General features: G+C 35.6%; 1 protein-coding gene across 2 annotated transcripts in view; it reads right to left on the bottom strand.

Annotated features, from left to right (window-relative positions):
• Positions 1-18,027, bottom strand: part of MS3_00009619 (uncharacterized protein) — a 29,823-nt gene extending 11,796 nt beyond the window's left edge. The window contains exons 1-8 of one of the 2 annotated variants that reach the window (XM_051218010.1): positions 17,748-18,027; positions 17,609-17,712; positions 17,497-17,574; positions 17,307-17,393; positions 14,919-15,147; positions 4,981-11,390; positions 4,796-4,934; positions 1,448-1,588 (exon numbers count right to left, since the gene is read on the bottom strand). In XM_051218010.1, coding sequence (XP_051064444.1) covers positions 10,978-11,390; positions 14,919-15,147; positions 17,307-17,393; positions 17,497-17,574; positions 17,609-17,712; positions 17,748-17,865 — 1,029 coding nt within the window. In that variant the 5' untranslated portion in view covers positions 17,866-18,027 and the 3' untranslated portion in view covers positions 1,448-1,588; positions 4,796-4,934; positions 4,981-10,977. Of the gene's footprint in view, positions 1-1,447; positions 1,589-4,795; positions 4,935-4,980; positions 11,391-14,918; positions 15,148-17,306; positions 17,394-17,496; positions 17,575-17,608; positions 17,713-17,747 lie in introns of those variants that run through there. The other variant, XM_051218011.1, reaches the window with a different exon arrangement.
• Between the last annotated feature and the right edge of the window lie 5,515 nt (positions 18,028-23,542).

The raw sequence follows: 23,542 nt of genomic DNA on the forward strand, positions 1-23,542 counted from the left end.
CTGCCCGGGTGCCTAAACCGAAGCAGGTCGTTTTCTAAGGAGGCCACACCCTGAGCCTTCGACATGAAGGTCTGATCCACAAGGCAGTGGAGCAACGTAAGGAGATGCAGTCCCATGGTAGTCGGTGACCAACGATTAGTTCATGCGCCATTTGTTTTCTCAGGATCTTGAATTGCATTTGCAATCAGGGTTTTCCAACTCCCCTAGGTGAACTCTCCATGTCTACCAACCCGGTTAAAGTGCCGGACATTCGTTTTTCGTCCTCTCAACTTTGTAAACAACAGTGATTCCACGAGAACGCAGTGAGTGGGACTTCTCTGACAGAGGCTGTATACGCGTGGCCATATGAGACCATTTCGAGAGGGAGAGCGGCTTTTCCCCATTCTCGGCTGTACCAGGGCATTTGGGGGCATCTCTGGCTAGAGATCCGTGAGAATATCAAACATTTGTGAGATGTATAATCATTGAAAACTAGAGAATAATGAATAGCTATCCTTACTAACTTGCTATTCATCATAATTATCCATTTATACATTTCAATTAAAATTAGATTTGAGATTTTTGAGTATTATGACAAATTTAGAACAGTCAATTAAACGTTTTGTTTTCTGTAATGATGAGTTCGTTTTTGTTATGTCATGTGTGAACCTAAAGTTCTCACGATAGATTAGTCATATTGTGATGTACGTTAATTGTTTGGACGGAAATAAGTAGTATATAGTATGAATTGAAAGTGGAATGCTGATCAACAGAAGATGGAACTAAAGGGACGTGAAGGAAAAACAGAGAGGCATCGGAATAAAAACAGGATTAGAAGGATGATAGAGAATGTAATGGACAACTCAATGAAGATGTGAAGATGTATTGAAAGTATGACTTTTTTTATATTTTACGAACGCACTATTTAATCCTGCATAAAACAATGAACTAGTTTTCGCCACCTAGTCTTCATTGACTACAGTATGAATTTTTTATAAATTGTGGCGTTGTGCCCTGTTAATATATAACCGACTGGAACAATAACGCATAAACACGCACAAGCAGTCTAAAGTTTTTATCGGTACTTCTCCCTGCCTGTATTTCAAACATACTGGGTTTATGAACAAACCAAACAGACCACATCGCATTATCCACTAAGCTACTAAGTTCTGACAGCCACGTGCTTGTGCAATAGGGTGAAGTTTAAATCCATCATTCATCTTTGCTTAAAAAGCTTGTGATCTAAGGCAATATCGAGGCAGTTCGCACAGGATGCACATATGCCAATAAGAGACTGATCAATTACAGTCATATACAACAATGGAAATATACAAACAACTAACACCAAATGAATTCAAATTTGACTTTCTTCATTGGTTTCCTTTAAAATTTAAATTGATGAATGAAGTTCAGATATTAATGAAACTATTATGCAAATACTTCCCAATGTCATTGATTATGTACTTACCAAGGTATGCATATTCTTTTTCAGTAACTCCCCGTTCATATATATATGACGGGGATGAATGGTTAACTGAGGTCAAGGTCAGGGAGATGGGTTCAAGAAAATCGAACTAAATGGATGCCGTATTATGCCATACAGAGAATTCTTTGGGAAAGAAAAGAGAATAAATGAAATAGGTCATGGTCAAATAGTAATAATAATTTCTATTTTCTAAAGAAAGGAATTGGCATAAATATCTTACATCAGATAAGTTTGATATTCCAACTACAATTTCACAAATGTTAGTCTAAGATGAAATGAATTACTGATGAGTTCTCTGACTGTATGACTCTATTCTGTCCAAGGTTTTTTGAAATGAAAATGAAATGAGTGATCTAATATAGAATATCACAAATCATTCAGTACAATTTAGTATAAAGTTATATTCCTTCCCCCTCCAGTCCTACTTGAAATTGTAAACCGATATAATTCTCACTAATCCAAGTAAGAACAGAAAAGACTGATGTAATTGAAGATTTATTAACAAAACCAACAAAAAAAAAAACACTTCAGCACTGTTGTAAATGGGATTATGTCTTTGTACTTCAACACGAAGACTATGAATCAGACAATTCAATTAAGGTACGAAGACGTTCGATGAGGATTTATTTAACACACAAAATAAATATTTGAATAAACTAAGTTTTATATTTATTAACACTGATTAATTGTCATATTACTGTACGTTAGCCGGGGCAGTTACTTGCTTAATTATTTACGCCTGTTACACCTCGTCAAGGAGCATAGGCTGCCCACCAACACTCTCCATCCAACCCTATCCCAAGTAATCTTTCCCTGTTCTTTCCACTTGCTATTCATCCTTTTCATGTTTGATTCTAATAGTGTGTTTTTAGGCCTTCTTCCTTTCCGTTTCCCTTCAGGGTTCTAAGTTACGGTTTACCTCATGATTCAGTTTGGTGATTTCCGCAATATATGTTCTATTCACTTGCATCGTCTTTTCCTAATTTTCTCTTGAACTATAGGCTGGTTTGTTCTCTCCTACATTAGGCTGTTCCTGATGGTAATCCGACCAATGGATATTGATTATCTTGAGTAGACAACTCTTTATAAATACTTGTACCATTTTTGATAATGGTTATACTAGTTCTCCAAATTCCAGCTCCATACAATGGAACTGTCTTGACGTTAATAGAAAGTTTTCCAAGTTTCAGGAACATATCATCACATTGAGAATATTCAGCAAACTATCTACTGACAATTGTCAAGTCGATTACATAAAATATTTCATGATTAGATAACAGAATCCTTGTACTGATATGTACACATAAAGCGTTTTATATTGTATTTAACTGATCCAAATATATGTCTGGTAAAAAAATAAGCAAACAGTAATTACAAATATCTGTTCTATTAGGCCTTTATTTCATTTTTTAATGGAGCTTTGTTCTCAGAGCTGGATGATTTCGTTGTGGAGCTTTCATCGTTCTTCTGAACGACATCATTAGCACAAACTTCAGTTGACTTCTGAAGTTTGTGCTAATGATGTCGTTCAGAAGAACGATGAAAGCTCCACAACGAAATCATCCAGCTCTGAGAACAAAACTCCATCAAAATCATCCACCTGAGCTACAAATCTTCTCCACCATCTTTATTTCATTGTCAACTTGGCAACATGTTTGAGTATCTGGGTCACCTGTTCCTATCATCCGGATATTTCAACAAGTTATTCTTGTTTGTCCTAATACATTATTATATCCACTAATCGCATAACTTATTCAGATACCTTTCTGAAATGTGTACAACCTTTCTTTGTACAAGTTACAAAAGGCCCAATCAGAGATGTCATGGTTTCAGGCAATATGCAGATAAAAGATTGTACATTATTTAGATGTCGATTGAGTGAACTGCTAACATCTAACTGGCGATCAATCAATATTTATCGTTAGGATCGACCAAGAAGTAGGAAACGGAAACGTGTTGAAATAGTTTGTACTGAGAATTCTAAATTGTACCAAAGTAATCGAACCCAGGACCTATCGATCTCGTACGCGAACGCTTAACCTTTAGACCACTGAGACGGCATCTAACGGTGTTAATGTCTAACTTTAATTAATCCATGGAATTGAGCGACACATCCGCCATTCTTTTCAGTGAGTTACTATTTCACAACAGACCCGGTTGCGCACTGCTGAGGAGTCCCACAATTTGGCAAAACACCCGTCCAGTGCTTCCAGGTTTTCTATAGTGATCTAGTTTCAATTAACTCATGATCTCAACCATTAATAAATCATATTTGATTAGGAAATTTCGATTATCATTAGGGATTTGAGTAAAGCATTAGTTGATATTCATTTTACCTAGAAAATAGGTGTGCTAATCATCATTTCTCATGTGACAGTCAATGAAACTCATTTTAAAGGAACTAGTCTCATTTGAAAACAAAATATCAATGAAATGTGAGTAATATTACACCTACGATGTAGTATGGTTTCCTGTAATTTAGCGAAAGCTGTCAGTTAAGTTCTAGTGTTCATGTACTCCACCATTTCAAGACTAGTCTTATTAATTGGCTTCTCAAACCGAAATCGATGAAATACAAGGTTTCTCATTTGTGATCCAATCTACTGAAGTCCATTAGTCTATTATGTAATTTATAATATAGCGTTTTTAACTGAACATAAATCTCATTCTTCAGTCAAATATCTAACATAAAAGGTAGATTATGCAAATTAATGACTAAACTATAATGAATAACACTGATTTGCATATTTCAATATTTTTTTAGTAGAATATCTGCTATAATTCAGTGTACGACTGTGGTGTGTGCTACTTATATTGACATAAGTAGTAGATGATGTTACTCGTAAACAGAATGTCTGGCAGTAGAGAGACAAGAGGATCGAACAGTAAAGAATGGAAACAAAATGCAATTTCTATGAAAATGCAAGAACAATGAAGTCTAAGTCATTATGAGACAATTGATGGACATTTTTCAAATTACGTATTTACTTTATGATGGTTAGATTTTATTAACAAGTCCTGTAATTTTGTGTTAAATACATTCGATTGTCCCCACCCGTGTTCTGTTCACTACACTACTACTACTACATGATAATGGAGTGAAGGCTCACTGATTAAAGTATTCAACTTCCATCTATCAACTCGTACATTGAACTTCTGCTCAACCTACTTCAGTTTAGACAACTAAATAGTATTATAAATTTTCACAATTAGAATATGGCTTAAAGCCAAGTATTTTATACGAATTTAATGTAACACCTTATTCCATCATCGTCACACAACCAGGATAGGATACTCTAATAAGAATAAAGATAGAATACTACTACTCACTGCCTTCTCATGGCATTACTGTTGTTCATGAAATTGAAAGGATGAAAAGTGAATGTTCGGCGCTTTAACCGGGTTGGTGGACATGGAGAGTCCACTCAGGGGAGTTGGAAAACCCTGATTGCACATGCAATTCAATATCCTGAGAAAACAAATGGCGCATGAACTAATCGTTGGTCACCGACTACCATGGGACTGCATATCCTAACGTTGCTCCACTGTCTTGTGGATCAGACCTTCATATCAAAGGCTCCGGGTGTGGCCCCCTAAGGAAACCACCTGCTTCGGTTTGAGCATTCGGGCAGTACCACAGTCCTCACATATATCAAATGAGATTGTGTGGCGCATATTTATTTGGTGCCTCGTTGTACCAATATCTATGTGTTAAAATAATGATAATAACAGAATACAATACATGACAATAATAATAACAATAACATTTCAATATGATTTAAATTAATTTATTATTTACTGATAAAATCAGATTTGTCATTTTGTTTACAATACACATACAAGATATGTATGTATAATAGTAATCAGTACAAATATTATCATCAGTTGTAATAATAATAAACATGTAAGTCAACATGAATGAAAAGATCAACTAGACGTAACAAGAACGAATAAACACTTTACCTTTGAAAAAAACAAAACAGAAAAGGCAAAGAAGCAGACAAACAGAAAACAACAATCCATCTTTTTCAACTGGAAAGATGAGTTAAACAACAAAAAATATATAAAGAGTTTGTTGTAGATCGTGAGGGAGGGGGAGGAGGAGGAGAAGAGAACAACAAGGAGAAATGAAATACCGAGATCAGACAAAGAAAGTTAACGAGAACAGAAACAAAATATCAACAAGAATAATAATTATGATAGTAAACAAAAAAAAAATAATTATTACACAGAAACTTGGGACACAAACGTACACAGTATTTAGTAGTAGTAGTAGCAGTAGTAGTACTAGTGGTAGTAGAGTTTCATATTGAAAGACTTATTGTTGTAGAGAATACAAAGAAGGAGAGGATTGAATATGAAAGTAGAATAACAATCAAATAAGTGAATTAATCCTAAAAAAAATCTTTTAGAAAACAAACTACCCGATAAGAATGAAGTTCGCAACAGCTGATTGATCCAAATCGAACGCTAGTGTCATCTATGTATAGCTGACAGGATAAACATTAAAGCGAAAAGAAAAGAGAAAAAAAAGAAGATAGACACCTATATTAGAACAAGAAAATAGAAATGCATACACACATGCACTACATGGATCAGAGTAAGTGAATGAAAACAGAATGAGATTTTAAAAGAGACAAACAAATTAACATGTGTATCTCTAAAAAGCAAGTTAAATAGAGTAGAATACTGGCAGAAATAAGAAAGTTAACATGTATAGCATGTAACAGAGAGAGATGGAAAAAGTGACAGAGAAAATCAAGGAAGAGAGAAGGGATAAAACATTGTGTGGTACCATTATTACCACATGATAGTATATCATGAAAATCTAGAACCACAGTAGAAAATAATGAGATAGTGATAACAACACCAATGAACTTTTAGTTACATGAATGACAATTGAAAAGAGAGGTAGTAGTGTATATTTTTCGGAAGGAGAAGCAAAAATAGGTAAAAAAAAAGGGGGTAGTGATAGAGAGTATTATTCTTTTTTTTTTCTTTTCTAAATAATGAGATCAGATATATAGTCTGATAAATTGTAGATACTGTTTAGATAAATGATAATGAACTATACATACAAAGAGAAAGAAGAAATACATTAATAAAGAAGGCTATATACAAAAACAAGTGTATCTGTTAACTTGTTAGATAACACTGTAATACGCTTGTATGTGCGTGTGTGTGTTTGCACGCGCGTTTTCATCTGATAGTGTTGGAACAAAGGAAGAAAAATCAACAAACAAGACTATGGAAATGAAATGCAACAATAATACGAGACACATAATGATAGTGATAATGATAATAATTACATCTTGTATACAATAATATCATGTATTCATAGTTGATTGATCTGGTGAAAATTTCTCTGGATTAGAATATAATACGAAACTATTTAATTCTGATGTTAAATGACCAAGTGCTTCAACCATTTTTGAAGCAAGTTGAGTTAAATGAGTTAATTGTACTTCTAAATTATGTAATTCTGAAGTAGATATAGATGATGGATGATTCATTCCAGCACGGCGTATAGCTGGACCAGTTTGTAAATCAATTAATGCTAATCGATGATAAAGATGTATTGTTGACAAGAACAAAAAACCTAAACTAGAAAAGAAAATTAAGAGAATAAATGGAAGAATAATAAGTAATGATGATGATGATGATGATGATGATACCTAGACATTTTGTGGCGAGACTATAATTTACGGGACGAACCAATCAGGTATAAGATAACAGATCTCGGATTTTGGTGCGGAATTCACTCATCATTTTTGCATTATAGTTTATGTCAGTTCATGATGAAAACCCTAAATATAAATCCTAATCTTAACCATCAATTGTAAATCATAATTCGAATTCATGGCACAGGTTTATAACCTTCATATGGTCCTAGTTATTAGATGGAAACTCTGAAGGTCAGTCTAAGATCGTTTAAAAGTCATTCATAAATTATAGTCTCACCTATTTTGTTATCTGAAACTTCAATAATTAAAATGATTATAACTGACATACATGTACAAGTAGTTGTTTTGTGAGTTAATCAACTTTGGATTAAGTGAATTGTTAATTTAGTTAAATGATAGCCAAATTTTGAATTTCTTCATTGGCTACGAACTCATTCATAAATAACATTTAATAAAGTCACAGTCATGATCAATGTAGGGTCTAGTATGAATACCCATTAACCAAAACTATCATAAAATGTTGAGATGGGAAAATGAACAGTAAATGTGAATGGAAATTATGCAGTAGTGATGATAATCAGAAAAGTTAATCATTGATAATATGATTCTAAAAGAGAAGAAGAAAATATATGTATGATGTGGTATTGGAGATCAACATTTAAAGTAAGATAAAGAGTGAATGAATTTGATTGACTGTAGACGATTCTGACCTATCACATACAATGTTTTCAACTACTGACCGTGGTTATTATGTGGACCCTAACTAGATAGTTTTATCTATCTTAAAGGTTCAAGCAAACGGTCAATGACACGTCTTGGTTCGACTACCTCTATCATTCTCCTAGCATAGTTTTACATCAATCATCGAAGTAGATGATGGTTAGGCATTGTCATCTTAGTTGATGAGGATTTACAGTTTAGTCAACCGATATTTTGTACTTACTTCCTCAATTGTTCTATGATACAGAGGCAATGCTTCGAAACACCCATGATTCAAAACGTAAAGCCTACGTACATATTTTATTTCCATACACCACATTTGACAACTATAAAGTAAAACAGATCGAACTGCTGTGCAGTATACTCCCTCTTTGGTTTGCAGATAGACATCTTGACTATTCCATAAAACATAAAAGTCGGCAAACGCCCATTGAGTTTTCTGTATCCGTGTTGAGATTTTATCAAACTATACTATTAAACTAGCCATTCTGCTCTCTAAATAAAGGTGAATAGAATAGGATTTGAAGTTACAAATAAGTTATTGGAATTCCAGAGTTTTATGCCTTTTAGCCGTTGCCCCACAGTACATGTAAACGCTAAGTGAATTGACTAAAATATTGGTCATACAACGTATCAGCCAAAAATGCAACTGTGGTGTTTAAGATATCAAGTAGCAAATAATAGGCTTTGGAACCACCAGTCTACAAGATATTATTGTTATTACTCAGTGATTATCAAACATTGTACAAATGAAGAGTTCATTTATTGTGTGCAAGTATTAAGAACTTTAGGCTATATTTTTTCGTGTATGAGGACTATTGAAGCTGAAATAGACTAAGAATGATTCGAATTCGTGACCTAACAGTTGGAAGCTAAATAATGTATTAACAACTGATTCACAGCTTCATTACTAATTCGAAAAGAAGGAAACTACTCAACTAAACAAAGGAACACAAGATCATAACAATGACATTGAGCATATGAAAAAGATTCAAGGAACTCGTTATCTATCAAATGGAAGATAAGAGAAATTTTTCAGTAATTAGTGAAACTTCAGTCTATGAAGGAGGAACAAAAGGAATTGAATACAGCAGTCTTGAGTGCTGTTAGAGGTATGAGGGTGGTTATCACTTCCCGGTTGCCCACACCGTGGAAGGTTTCGTCTGGAGGTACCTGAAAAGAAAATTGGATTAGGGGTGGTCTTAGTGACCTGAGAGCGTGACCGCAGTGCCCGAGGGACAACTGCTTGAGGTCGGTCGCACACGACCTTTTTATGAGTAATTTTCGTGCTAGCTTCGTACTTGTTGAGACCTTACCGCCGGAGACGGATATCCGTGGGATTAGGCGAGGTGTGCATTTTTAGCGTCCACCTTCTCCAACCCCACCCCTCCTTGTGGGAAGGCAGCATCGCTGCCATGCTGGTTGTCTGAAAGAAAAACCTTACTGCTGTCACACCTCTGTACAGTCAGCAGTACGACTTCGCCATCAAACCTTGGGTTTGTTGCTTTTAGTCTTACCGCTCTTCAACCAACCTGTCTAGCATGGTAGGACCTTGAGGAACGGTTGTTCTGGCCAGTATAGATCGGTCGCTTCATCACGATAGGTAAGCCCGACCACCACGTCAAGGTAGCAACAACAGTCGGGATTAGTGAAACTTATAAACAATTTAACAATTATTCATGAATATATATACCCTGGAAGGGGATAATTTAACACTGGTTTTCAGAAGAACAAGACACTATCCAGTCTCTTTATAACATGAACAGTACAGCTTAAACGTGTGGTACAACCACACAGTTAATAAGATCCTTGATGGATTAGTAGTTCAACAAACACTCATAAAATAATTAACCTTATGGTAACTTTTATAAATTGAAAAAAAATTCCCTATTTTCTCAACAACAAATCTTTCAACTTATTACTACTGTTATATTGATACCGGATGCCATTAGCAACAGCCTAATATGTGAGACGACAAATCAGATTCCAACTGAAGAGGAACTTAGGAAAATACGTTGGAAGTGGATAGGATATACACTACAGAAATCACCAAACTGCATCATGAGGTAAGTCCTAACTTGGAATCCTGAAGGGAAACAGAAAAGAGGAAGGCCGAAGAACACACTGTGTCGGAAATTAGAAGCAAACATGAAAAGGATAAATAGCAAGTTGGAAGAACAGGGAAGGATTGCTTGGGACAGGGTTGGATGGAGAGTGCTGGTGGGCGACCTATGCTCTTCGACGAAGGGTAATAGGTGTAAGTAAGTAATATTGACTATGCGATTACATTATAATAGATATATTGTGATTAGTAGTATAAGTAGATTTCAGTTCGTCAAGTATTGAGTAGTAACCAATGTCACGTTTATCTAGTCTTTTAGTACTGATCAAATTCTAACAATCAAGTTGTGACGTGGCCATTAATCTCATTGATTCAATATCTCGGTCACTATTTAGTGATTATTCAATCAGGAATATCAGTCCTACAGTAGCTGCTCAAGTAGCTCAACGATATTCCAAACTGTAAAGTTGAACGGCACGGATTCGAATCCCATAAGGAATGTCATCACCATGACGATTATAGGTATGCGCCTTACTGACGAGTACTAACTAGTATGAAACGCAGGTCCATAGTTTCCTCCTGAATAACTACGATCACGTAACATCTCATTAGTGCTTTACAAAGAACAGGGTAATCTTGTCCGTTTTATCGCTACTCTATTGATAATAACTTACATGTTTCATACAAGACTTAAGGGTGTTTTTCATCACAAATTGATATCAGGCTCAGTGACTTACTGAAAATCAAGAAGTACTTGGGAGTTGTCTCGCCGTAGTTTGAGAATTCTTTGGCAATAAGTACTAATGAATCCATACATAGGAATGAATTCATTAATTAACAATTCTCTCCGGAAGAGTATAATATTCATAAGCCAATGATTAGTATTCTACTGGTATTCATCTGTTTGATCTTAGTATAATTATGTTGAATATTCCCTGTTGATGGATAAGTTGTAAACTAGATCGAAACAGATGTTCAGTTCTTTTCGATTAAATTTACAGAAATATGGTATGTAGTAAATGACATTAGTAAAAATTAGATAACACTTACATGGCATATGCAATCATCATGGTAAATCTTTGTGAAGGAGAAGCATTAAACAGATAGGTAAGGACATTAAATGGCCACCAATTCCAATCGGTTGAAATGGTAACATTCGGTCTATTAAGATTAAACTTATTACTATTATTAATATTATTAGTATTGACTGTTTCGTTATTGTAAGGTTTAGTATGTTGATAAACTGAAGTATTATTGCGTTTCATAGGGATATTTGAAGGGGTTGAAGTGGAATATAGATTATTTACAATTGGGCTGGTAGCATTGAAATCATCATTACGTTGAGTAACAACGTTGGATCCAATATCGACATTTTTATTTGTTATTTCTTCATTTAATTGATTGAATCCAATGGGAGATGGTTTACGAACGTTCAGACTCAATTTACGAATTGAAGATTCTGAATTGTCAATAAAAATACAAACAGTACATAAATATAAAACTTACACTGATTCGATATGTTTCACAGAATAAATATAAATCAAATGAGAAAAACTTTTGATGAACTTAATTCACTAAAAAAATATCGAGTTCTGTGCAACAACATTATTATACTCTGTGGCTAGGAATCTGAGTTTCATTGAAATAATTAGCTGATCAATGTTAGACCACCGTTGGAAACCTAGAAGCACTGGATGGCTGTTTCGTCGTACTATGGGACTCCTCAGCAGTGCACATCCACGACCCTGAACGCGGAACTATAGTTCTTCCAGGTTTCCAATGGCAGTCTAACATCGATCGACTAATGATTTCATTCAAACTCAACAAACTCCACAATCCTATAAAGCTTTTACATACTAACGTCATTAGATCTGAAATTTTACATAGGGAATTTATGATGTATACATGTCCCAAGTTCTACGTTGCGTTTGAATGACCAACTAACTGGGCTTAAAGTTAAACAGGTTGTAGCTAATCTGAAGAGAAGGAGAGCAACAAGATTTAATAGATTGAATACTTAGTGTTAAGCTATTCAACCATATTCAGAGACAAGAATCTGAATTTTTGTTCAAGTGAATTAAAATTTTTATGGGTTGTAGTTAGCAGTGAAATCTGTAACGAATGTTTCATCCCACCTGGGACTCATCTTTTATTATAAGTGCTTGTCTTATTCCAGTGTTGGTGCCCAAACAAGAGCTCGAACCCGATACCCTAAACTTCAAACACCCAGTGCACTATCCATTGAGCTACTGTGTTTGGATAGTTACTAGTTTGGTTAAACAGGTATGAATTCGATTCGATATACTATAAAGGCTTGAATTATTAGGTGACGTATGTGGAATATCTAAGCATCCAAATAACAAACATAATTGTATATAGCGTCAGGATAAAAATGGAACAATTATATGACAAAAGCATTAGGACATCAATTGATGTGTCTCTGATGTCTACTAAACTCATGTAAATAAAACCAGTCGTTGAATGTTTACAACCAATTACTAAGTTATGAATGAAGTATCATTACGGAAGGCTTTATAGAAAACTTCATGATCCCCACATTAATTACATCGATAGTAGCATTAACAACAATGATGTATTAGTCCATTAACTGTTATCACTAATATATCATTGGTACAGGGAAATGGATCAAGGCATTCATTCATTGAAAAGAAAACAATCGATACATCAAAGTACTGCTTACAATATTGACAATATCAAATCGAATTTAGACATTTATAAATAGTTTACAATTCATGAACATCATATGAAATGAAGTCACATTAGGAAAAAGTACAAAATTTTATCGATACGTTAGTATGTCAGAAATATATATAAATATAACAGTGAAGGATTTAATAATCTATATACTTTACTTGTTGACTAAACAAAATACTATCTTATAACGGTTGGTAGTTCATATTTGTTCTGTTTAACGATCCACGAAGATAAAGTACAAAACTAAAGGGACATATATTCCTAAATATGAAAAATTATTTTGTAAAAGTAATCAAAACTATTTGATTGTTTAGAATAACATCACAATTTAGTGTACATTTCTTACAGAGTATCAATTCAAGTTGTGATAATCATAACTAACGGAGTTGAAGAGAAAAGGCTAATCCAAGTATAAGTGAAAATTCTAAGCGTACAAATAAACATGAAAATAGAGTAACGCCAAAGTGCCTCCAAATGCCTTGGTACGACCGAGAGTGGAGAGAGCCAGCTCTCCCTCTCAAATGCTTTCAATTGGCCACGTGCATACAATCACTGCAAGGGAAGTCCTACTTATTGCCTTCTCGCGGCATTACTGTTGTTTATGAAACTGAGAGGATGAAAAGCGAATGTTCGGCGCTTTAAACCGGTTGTTGGATACAGAGAATCCACCTAGAGGAGTTGGAAAACCCTCATTCCAAACCAGTGGTGTACATGGGTTCCAGAATCCTAAAGAAACAAATGACGTATTAACCAGTTATTGGTCACCTGTTACTATGGGACTGCATCTCCTGACGTTGCCCCACTGCCATGTGGATTAGACCTTCAGATCAAAGGCTCAGACTGTGCCCCCCTAAGAAAACCACCAGCCGGAAAGTATCCCAGCCCTCACATAAATCGAATGATTTATGTGGCGCATATTTGTTTGCCTCCTTGTACCAATCATACTAATGAACTAATCACTATAGAAAAGGTGAGTACAAAGTCAGTGTGTATATATCAATCTAGCGGATCGTTTATGAGAACTACATTAAATAATAAGATAATGACTATGAACTGTACTATAACTAATTTCAATGACGAAGATATCATTAAATAGATGAAACTATATTATACGGATGACTTAAATCGACTCAAAGTGATATGGAATTTTACCCGGTTAATAGCAGATCACAATGTAGAGTTCATGGTCAGAGTTATGTTTGAGATACACTAAGGTTAACCATACACTCTGACTGTAATCCTAAACATTAACCCTGTAACCTAAAAAAATAATTTAAAACCCCCCTAGCCCTAACTCTATTAAGGTAACTCGGAATTTTAATTGTAAACCACGATACTAACCTTAAACATTAACGGTTACGAACCTATAGGTAACTTGGAAGAGTTCATTTATGATGTGAAAATATTAAATTCCATTACCAGTTCTTTGATTTTGTACCATTACCCATTTATTCATATTTGCTACTAAAACACGTTAAAATTTCAAGATCATCTGGAAGTATACCTTAATTTTGCGCTCCAACAAACCAACTTTAAATCAGTACAGAAAGAGGCACAACTAAAGGTAAAGTAATCACGAAAGGTAAAGATAGCCCACTTTTCTCCTCAAAATGCTCTCGTATGGCCACGCGTGTATATTCATTGACAGGGAAGTTCTGCGCACTGATTTCTCGGTGTTGTTTACTTGAGTGAGGGGACGGAAAGTGAATTCCTGTAAGTTAAACCGGGTTGATGGATCCAGCTAGAAGAGTTGATAAATCCTGACTCCAAACTAATGGCACACATGGTCTCCAGGATCCTGAGGAAACAAATGGCGTATGAACCTATTTCTGATCACTGCCTACTATGAGACCGCATGTCCTGACGTTGTTCCACTGCTTCGTGGATTAGACACCTGAGTCAAAGGTCAGGGGCAGTATCCCAACCCACTTATAAATCCAATGATTTGTGTGGCACATATGTATTTTGGTGCCCCATTGTACCAATAGTTTGTGTTTAAATAAGTAAAACAGCCACAGAGATATAGAAAGAGTAAGTTAACAGGATGAGAAGCAATGCATATAAAGTGTCATTTGATTAATAACTAACAAGGGAATCTGAATTACGTATTTCATCTTATTTGACACTTATTAGATGTAGGATATAGCTAGCTGCACACGAAGACTGATCGATCAAATTGAGTTCTAATTTAAAACGAGGAAATACAAACTTTACCAATTAATAATGAACACGAACTAGTGTACATATATATTTATGTACGTTAATTACCCACCTTGTTTTTTTACACCAACAACGCTCTCCGTTTCACTATTGCTAATACTTCCTGTGGCACCACCACTGGTACTTGTTAAACTGACAGTAGTTGAACCTTTTGAAATCAGCAAACGATTGTAGAGATCACTTATAATTGCATTTGGGTGAGCTAAAGGATCATTAGTGTTATTATTATTGTTAACGAATAATCTGTTAGCTGGCGAACTTCCACACGATGTAGAAAAACACTGGAAAGTAAGCAGACAAAGAAGTAGAATATAAATATAATACACTACACACATGTACACGAATAACGGGTCAATTCATCTCAGTATTGTTATTTTTATTGGTGAAAAGGGGGAATTAAAATGTTTTCCTTCCTATATACATAGATGAAGTTGGGAAAGCTTGATGCCAATCGCTACTCTGAAGTGGGGTAAGTTCAGAGTTGTCGAAGGTGTTCACTTTGTGTCTGACGATAGCATTCATGAAGTATTTGATTCCACTCAAGTATAGGTCTCGAGAAATACACTCGTAAAAGTTTGTAAAATTCTTCCTATATATACTTGCGTAGTACAGTACTTATGAATTCGTTAACTGAGATGACCTTAAAAGAGTACTGATTCATCTTTGACTGGTTTGATGGTTGGCTGGTGTTATATTTTGAATATTATTTGAATAGAATAACTCCATCTAAACGCTGTCCTAATTCTCCCTGAAATCTTACCCCTACCTAAACTAACACAAGAACAAGTTTTCGCTGATAATGTTCCATATTTCGGAATGAATTCTTAAAAAAATCCTTTTCAGTCCAGCACATTTACTCTAGTAAAGTGTTTTGACTAGACACTGTTTAGAGTTAATAGAATAAGAACTATTAGTCTACGTATACCGTATCATTCATTATTATTGATTACTCATATTCTACAGTTTCATTTATTGTTCGTTAGGTTTACAGAAAAGTATTTCATTGAATCTTATTAAGCACTCAAAATGCATGCTAACAAACATAGTCCAGAACATTCTCTAAAAGATATTGCATAATTGTTATCACTAACTGACAACAAACCTAATAGACATTTATGATACACTGAAGTTGAGTGGGAAAAACGTGCTAAATGTGGATTAGCCTGTATATATATTATTTACCGAAGTGATTGCTCCTACCTAACATTTGACATCAAACACTTCTGTGGGACATAACTCCGTTACTTTATTTCCTTATTAACAACTTACAAGTTTACCTACATCTGAAAACACCTTTTCGAATTCATGATGTTAGCTTGGGGGACAAATTATCAGACTCAAGACGCTTTATATTTCGCAACTACAATTCAACCAGGAGTCATGTTTTATTAACCCGAAATTTCTCTAAAAACAACTGAGGCTTCCTAGTCCTAAAACATTATAATTATTGTGGTTTGGAGTTGAAAAAATGGATCGAGATGGCTATCCGGCGAGACCATAATTTGTAGACGGACCAATCACGCATAAGATAACAGTTCTCGGATTTTGGTGCGAAGTTCACTCATCATTTTGGCTAAATAGAGTTTTAGCAGGTCAGTTAGTGATGAAAACCACAAATATAATTCATAACATTAACCATCAACTGTAAATCACAATTCGAATTCCTCATACAAGTAAATAACCCTCATTTGGTCCTAGTTATTAGGTGGACACTATAAAGGTCAGTCTAGGGTTGCTCAAAGGTCGTCCGTAAATTATAGTCTCACCGGCTATCCTACACAGAGAATTCTACAGTTTCAATATTCTAGGGTAACTACTGGAGCTGTTACAGTGATAAAAATAACAGCAAACACCACTAGAATGCGAAAGCAATTCGAAGTAATTTAAAACTGGAATAACATATCTAATGAATTCTGGTTGCATTGCAACTTGCTGTTGATAAAAGCCTAAGGGGTTGATGAATGAATGGTTGATTACGGGCGTAGATAACTAAGGTCTTCTACCCTGAAGATTGAACTACTTAAACCTTGAAGTCTAATCACATAGATCTTCTTCGACTAGAAAGTGAAGATGTGCCCTTAGGGGAAAAGAATTCTGCCATTTTATTAAGAAATCAAACACGAACATAGTAATGAGATGTTATAATTTTGTTTACTGCAGTAACAAATCTTTGTTTTTCTTTGAGACGAAAATTAGACTGTCCGAAAACGGAACGAGAAGTGGCCGGTGGTGTGTTCAAAACGTGGGCTGGCAGTTTTCCCGAAAAGTTACTACTTAAGTCTATTAGAATACCTAAACATGAAACGCTAATACATAGTACTGGTTAGCCAAGCGAGCACTAAGTATGGAGAATACATCAACTTTAAATCAAAAGGAGACTAGAATTACTGAAGACAAAAAGCGTCGTACTTTGTAAGTAATAGAACACATAAAAACTTACCTTCTCTTTTAAAATGACCTCCCAATAATTGCGTAGAAAAGCTATAGCTGAGTCTGATCGTTCAAAGTTAGCCAAAGTGTACGTCTCCTAGAAGATAATAAATATTATTTGTAGTTAAGATCAAAAATAAACCTTAAACTATACAAAGTGCAACAAATGTTGACAAAAAAACTTGGTATACAAAACTTACGTTACTAGTGGTGAGTATATTTACATAGTTTTCATTTTGGACTTTAAGTTCGACGATTTGACTGTAGAGGAGTGCTGTCTAAACGAAAACTATGATGAGTAAGACCACATACCAGTATTTTTCGCTTCGGACGGTGGACAAGATTTAAGGCCGAATGACAAACGTAAAGCTTAACAGGAGTATTTATATTCTGGCTCATTAAATCACACTTATAAGCTTCAAGGATGAGTGTGCGATTTTACATGACAAACCTTTAATTACAGCATCATTTTTAAAATACTTTTGCCGTATTTTCTTTTGCATTGCACTAGATCTTACAGGATCGGCATTGCTGGAGAGCAACTTCTGAGGTTCGGAGTCCTGAATCATATTCACTGTTTGATGGAATACGTCACGATATAAATCCAGCGTATGACAAATGGTGTGCTGACGAGACCACCAGAAGGCTCACAAGACCCTGTAGTCAATCATTATAAATGCGACCAGTCGCCCAATGTATCACCCGATCGACCTTTCACAGCCTTGACGTATGAAGGACAGATGGTAATTGATTAGTACAAACAAAGAGTTCATGAAATTTTTTTTTCGTCACTGTGACTCTAATAAACTAGACATGGAACTGCTTGATGGCTAAAAGCTTTATTGTAATGGTGTTTTAGAATTCTTAACACTGAAGATTGCAAGTACGTTGAAAAATAACTATATGATTATACTAGTGGTTGATCAGTACACCAATCCTTCATTCTTCAGTGACTGTGGCTCAGCACCATGTGAAAGATGATTGTTTGTAAAGTATCCTCCAGCAGGAGATTGACTCTGGTCATGAACTCACTAATAAAGACTATTATTATCTGACCGCAACGATAAATATTTCTAGACGCAGTTTTATACTGAGCGATCAAGATAGGAGTATCCCACTTGTCGTAAACAATGTATAATCGGAGGTCAGAATTTTAGTAGCTGTCGGATGATGCGTTTTGAAGGTAGTGGAGTACTCGACTAGAGAAAGCAGGAATGTAGTGTCCAAACCAAGGCAGGAAGTACATCATCACTTAATGTCCAAGTAAACAAGAAGCTTATTCTTTGAAAGTTGACTTAGCTATTTGTCTGTAACAGCGAAGCCGATCAACTTAATTCTTGGTGTAAAAAGTGAGGATTCAGACTTAAAAGAACCTTTCGCCACCTATTTTGAGTTCGACTTACTGACTATTACAGTTGTGTGTTGTTGGTGAATTATCGATTTTATTAGGCTTCACGTATCTTCTGTCGAATAATCTCATTAATAACAGCGTAGATATTAAAACTTGAAAAAAGTTATATTTTGATAAAGCATATTTGATGCAAAACTTCTCCAATGCCGTTCCAGGGTTACTGTCGGTCTCAATCACTGATAAAGTAGGGGAGATACATTATCACACAACCCGTGCAAAAGGAATCTTATTGAAAATACACTAGCCATATCACTTGCACGTGAACAGTAGGCGGCAGAATACACAAAGCTTTCAGATCTATGAAGACATCAACACAGAGGGTAATATGGTTACCTAATTTTCATAAGTATGTGAAAAATACTGAAAGTAGATAGGTACGTGAATATCTGCTTGGGAACATATGTATAAGATTCTCTACACAGCGAGCGAGTATTTGACAGATCCGAACAAAAAGTAACTCTGAAATAAGACTATTTTACAGATACCGGTCCAGTTCGCCAAAAACGACGGCAGTCATCTGCTGATACCACAAGGTGTACGGTCATAAAGCACGGTAGTGTACAAGACTGTGTAACTTTAAGTCAAAAATATCAGGAAACATCTAGAAATAGGCAGACAGAAATAACTGAGACATGCACTTTTTCTTTGTTCTTTTCCAGGACGGCTGGAAAAGACGATAAAAAGAACGATGAGGTTTACGAGGAACCGATAATTTTCATTGTACATTATTTTTTACCATATTGTATTTCATGGTCCCTTATTGTAAGTAAAGACGACCAGACGCTGTTAAACCTAGCTAGCTATCAGAAGAGTGTTTACCAACGACAAACTCGTTGGGTTCAAACTTCTGGCTGGCCACGTCTTGGGGTCATTACTACCCTACTAGGGGGAGGAGTGATCTGTAGAGGTAAATAAATCCCCAAAATAAATAGCTCTGTAAGTTTTCGACATTGGAAGCTGGCCACTTAAGTTTTAGTGGACTCACCTAGCTGAAGGCGCTCGGCCATGCATTCGCACCAGATCACGAGTGGAAACGCCGTGCTCAACAACCCCTGCAATCGCTGGCCAGTTTAAATCAGACGATCCTCGATATATTGATAGCTTATCAAATATATCTTCGAACCCCCTAATTTCTGTCTTTTGATTTCACTTGGTGGGTACGCTTCATAATAGAAGGTGTTACTGGTTAGAGCGTTGTCAAAATCCGAATACCTGTGACATCTTCAAGGCCAAGAGAGATCAGACGAAAAACGTACACCAAGATAAATATCTTTTGACACTTGATCTAAGAATCTCCAGTGTAACAATGTTTATGGAATCTCAACAGATTGTATAAGCGTTATTTATGTCTCAGACTAAAGTTAACAGCTTGACATCTAGACGGGGTAAGTATGAGACCATTAACAGACAGACCACCACTCACTACGAGACAAGAGCTCATTCATTTCAAGGGGATGTGAAGAGGCAGAAATCGGTATTCATACAGTGAAATCTTCCGTATATTTCACAAAAGTGTTTTTGTGGAATATAGCAGATCATGCAGAAAAAAAGGTAAAAGGAGAAGGAAAATGACAGTTCTTTGTGGCCCATCCTCATAAGAAAGTGGAGATGCCGAACATTTTCCTCCAAACTCAGCGTACAGTCCTTTTCCATAGGGGTAGAAAATTAGCCATTTGGTTGTTCAGCTGTCAGTGTTGACGCTGATTAACTTGTTAAGAAAAAGTTGTCTTGGAATAGAGCGAAAGGCAGAGGAATAGCACAGAAAACCGCATCAAACACATTCTTTGCTTTTTTCCAAGATGAACATTATAATATAATGTAAGACAACAACAATATCTAAGTTGCTTCGTTTGTATTTGTAAGCAAGTTGAAACGGGTCAATGTGCTCTTTTACTGTGGGTTGAAGTAAGAGTATCAATGATTTTTCCATTGTTTGAAAAAAGATGAAGTCATTGGTATGGGTCTAAAATTCACTTTCTTATCGCCAGGTACTTTCCTAGGTATTGGGATTATTTTTATCTTTCTCCACATTCTCTGTATGAGATAGTTTGAGAAAGATCTAATTAAGATGCTCATGGATAGATAACACAGAACGTCAGTACACTTTTACAAAAAGGTTTAGGATCTTTTCATGTCCTAAACACTGGGATGAGTTAGGTGACTGGGGACATTTTCGGACGTCATTTTAGGTGAGAATCGTTACAAAACTATTCTTCAAACCTGTGAATGTATGAAGCATGACATCAGATGACTGATGTACAAAAAGACATATTTCATTCCCAAACATTCAGATGGTTATCACTTCTGTCTGTCACCAGTATGTTCTTTAAATAGTTTCCACTTGCTTGAAGGGTTATTACAAGATCAGAGTTTCTGAATAAACAATGAGTTCAGACATCTAATCTCTAGGTTTAATAAACAATTTAGCTTTCGGAATTCAATTGAGATTTTCTCCTTGTACATTCTCTCTATTTCCGTCCGCAATAATTTTAGTTTTGAAGATGTGGGTCCACCAAAACTTACAAAAATAATTTCAGTGGGGCAACAAGTGTTTTCCAATGATTCTTCTTTAAGTAATCACCAATTGGTCGCACAAAACATGTTTTTCAAATTTTGGACAATTCCAGAATTTGACTTCCCTTATCTAATGTTAGGACTTACTCTTTACAATCTCTACATACACTTTAAATAGAACACGAACTATACAATGAACAGAACTAGACAATGGATCGTGTTTACGAGTCACATGTGTTCCCACATCCCCAATGAAATTTCAGCGTGAATAGGAATCCAAACGGTTCAGAAAATCTACTACATTCTGATGACCTAGTGATGAAAGGAAGGTACAGTCACATGAATTTAAAACACTAAATGAAACTGAAAATAAAGCACTGAGTGCAGTGATACAAAATTCAGTGAGTTCATCAGCGAAAAAGAATAGTGCAGATGATGTGCTGTCGGAAGTCACAAAGATGTTGGCAACAGACGTAATCGTATTTATTCAAGTGTTTGGACTTCATTTTAAAGTTGAACAGTCGATAAAGCCGTCCGGAAAATTGAAACATGCAAAAATAGACTGGCACCAGATCACATTTAAAAGGGCATTATGATGATTAGAAGTATTTGAATTATAGTTAAAATCAAGAATCCCGGAAATAACGCAACGGGATCAAGAAGTAGTCGATAAGCACGAACGAATGTACTGTATTTGGAATTAGAAATCAAGCATTCAACCAGTACAAAGAAGTCATTCATTCAAACACCACAGGTATACACCGTTTCCCATTGCTTCACGGTACAGCTTGAGACAATACGATATTGCAGAAGTTCATTCTTTTTATCCCTGAATTTACTTTTAAAGCAGGACCATGATTGATGCCCATTTGGCGACTACCGACCGTTGAATAACAGCACCTTACCGTATAAATATCATATTCCAGATTTCAGGATTGTTTTTTAGCTCTACGTTGTAGGAATGTTTTCTCTAGATTGGACCTGGTCAGAGGGTGCGACCAGATACCGGCGGCACCTAAGAATGTGGGAAAAACGACAATCATGACACATTTTAGTCTGTTTGAGTTCGGAATAAATTATGGATCTCAAGCAATTCGGTGAATTATTGATGAAATGGCTCGAAGAGTAGACTTCGTATTCAACGTTCTCAACTCCAGTTACTCCATTGATGAACATGTTCAACGCCCACTTATTTCGCTTGACGTTTTAAAAGGTTACGGTTGTAATATACCGTGGTTTTCGTATGAACTTGTATTTGGAGTCGAGTCGCGGTTGACGTTGATCATCACTACAGGAAGACTACGTACCAGTTACCAGGTTAGACCCCTCCGTAGGCCAAATATCAGAAGGCAGTTGAAGGTTGTGGTAAGATGTATTTGTTGGTGATCTCGTGGTGTCGAAATAATAACGAAGTCGTGCCAAAGTTTACAAGCGGGACTACTGAGAGTACGAGAGTTCGTACAAGGTCACAAACAACGGAAGAGTGTTTTTTAGTACACTTAGACAAAAAGCTACAGTACAGTTGGCTATAATAACAGTTGGTTCGATTATACAAATTGCGTTTACCTCACAAAATTAGGTCACTACAAACTAATGATTCTTTTGTACTTGATGTCTGTCTAATTTCGGATTCTAAATACAGTACGTTCGTTTGTGATCACCCAGTTCCGTTTGGTTTGAATTGCGCAATTTCGGGAATTCCTAGTTCATATAATGATCCAAATACTTATAAATATCACATTGGCATCACGATGGAGCCTGTGACGGACTAGTTGGACATACATTCAAATTTTTATACTATTGAGAAGTTTATAGAAAGGTTCAAAATCTGGACTATGACTAAGTAGTATTTCCTTGCATTTATCGGAAGAAAAGCCTGCAGCTTATTAAAAACTTTTGCACTTACAGAAAAGGATATTGCACTTCCTTATGCAACTCCCAAAGAACTAATAGAACATGTAAAATATACAAACTTCGAGTGCCACGAAAGTGGAAAACTCCCTAAAATGATTCATCTGGACATCAAGAATTTCACTACATCGCTACATCGTTTCAATAATATGCGTACTAAAGTTTATGAAGATAATAATTCATTGAGGAGTTGCGAAGCAGGTCATGAAGATGAACACAAGTTTGGTAAATGTTTGTCTTGTGGCAAATTTTACTCACGTAATTCATATGTATTTCGTAATGCCTAATGCTCCAAATGTAATAAAATTAGACACATACAGGCAGTTTGTAAAACTACTGTTCAATTCACTGCAAGTAGTGCTAAACTTTGTAATTCCGATTCTATTAAGTTAAATGTTTCAAATGAATAA

This window comes from Schistosoma haematobium, chromosome 7 (assembly GCF_000699445.3).
Source record: "Schistosoma haematobium chromosome 7, whole genome shotgun sequence".
Classification (NCBI taxonomy): Eukaryota; Metazoa; Platyhelminthes; class Trematoda; order Strigeidida; family Schistosomatidae; genus Schistosoma; species Schistosoma haematobium.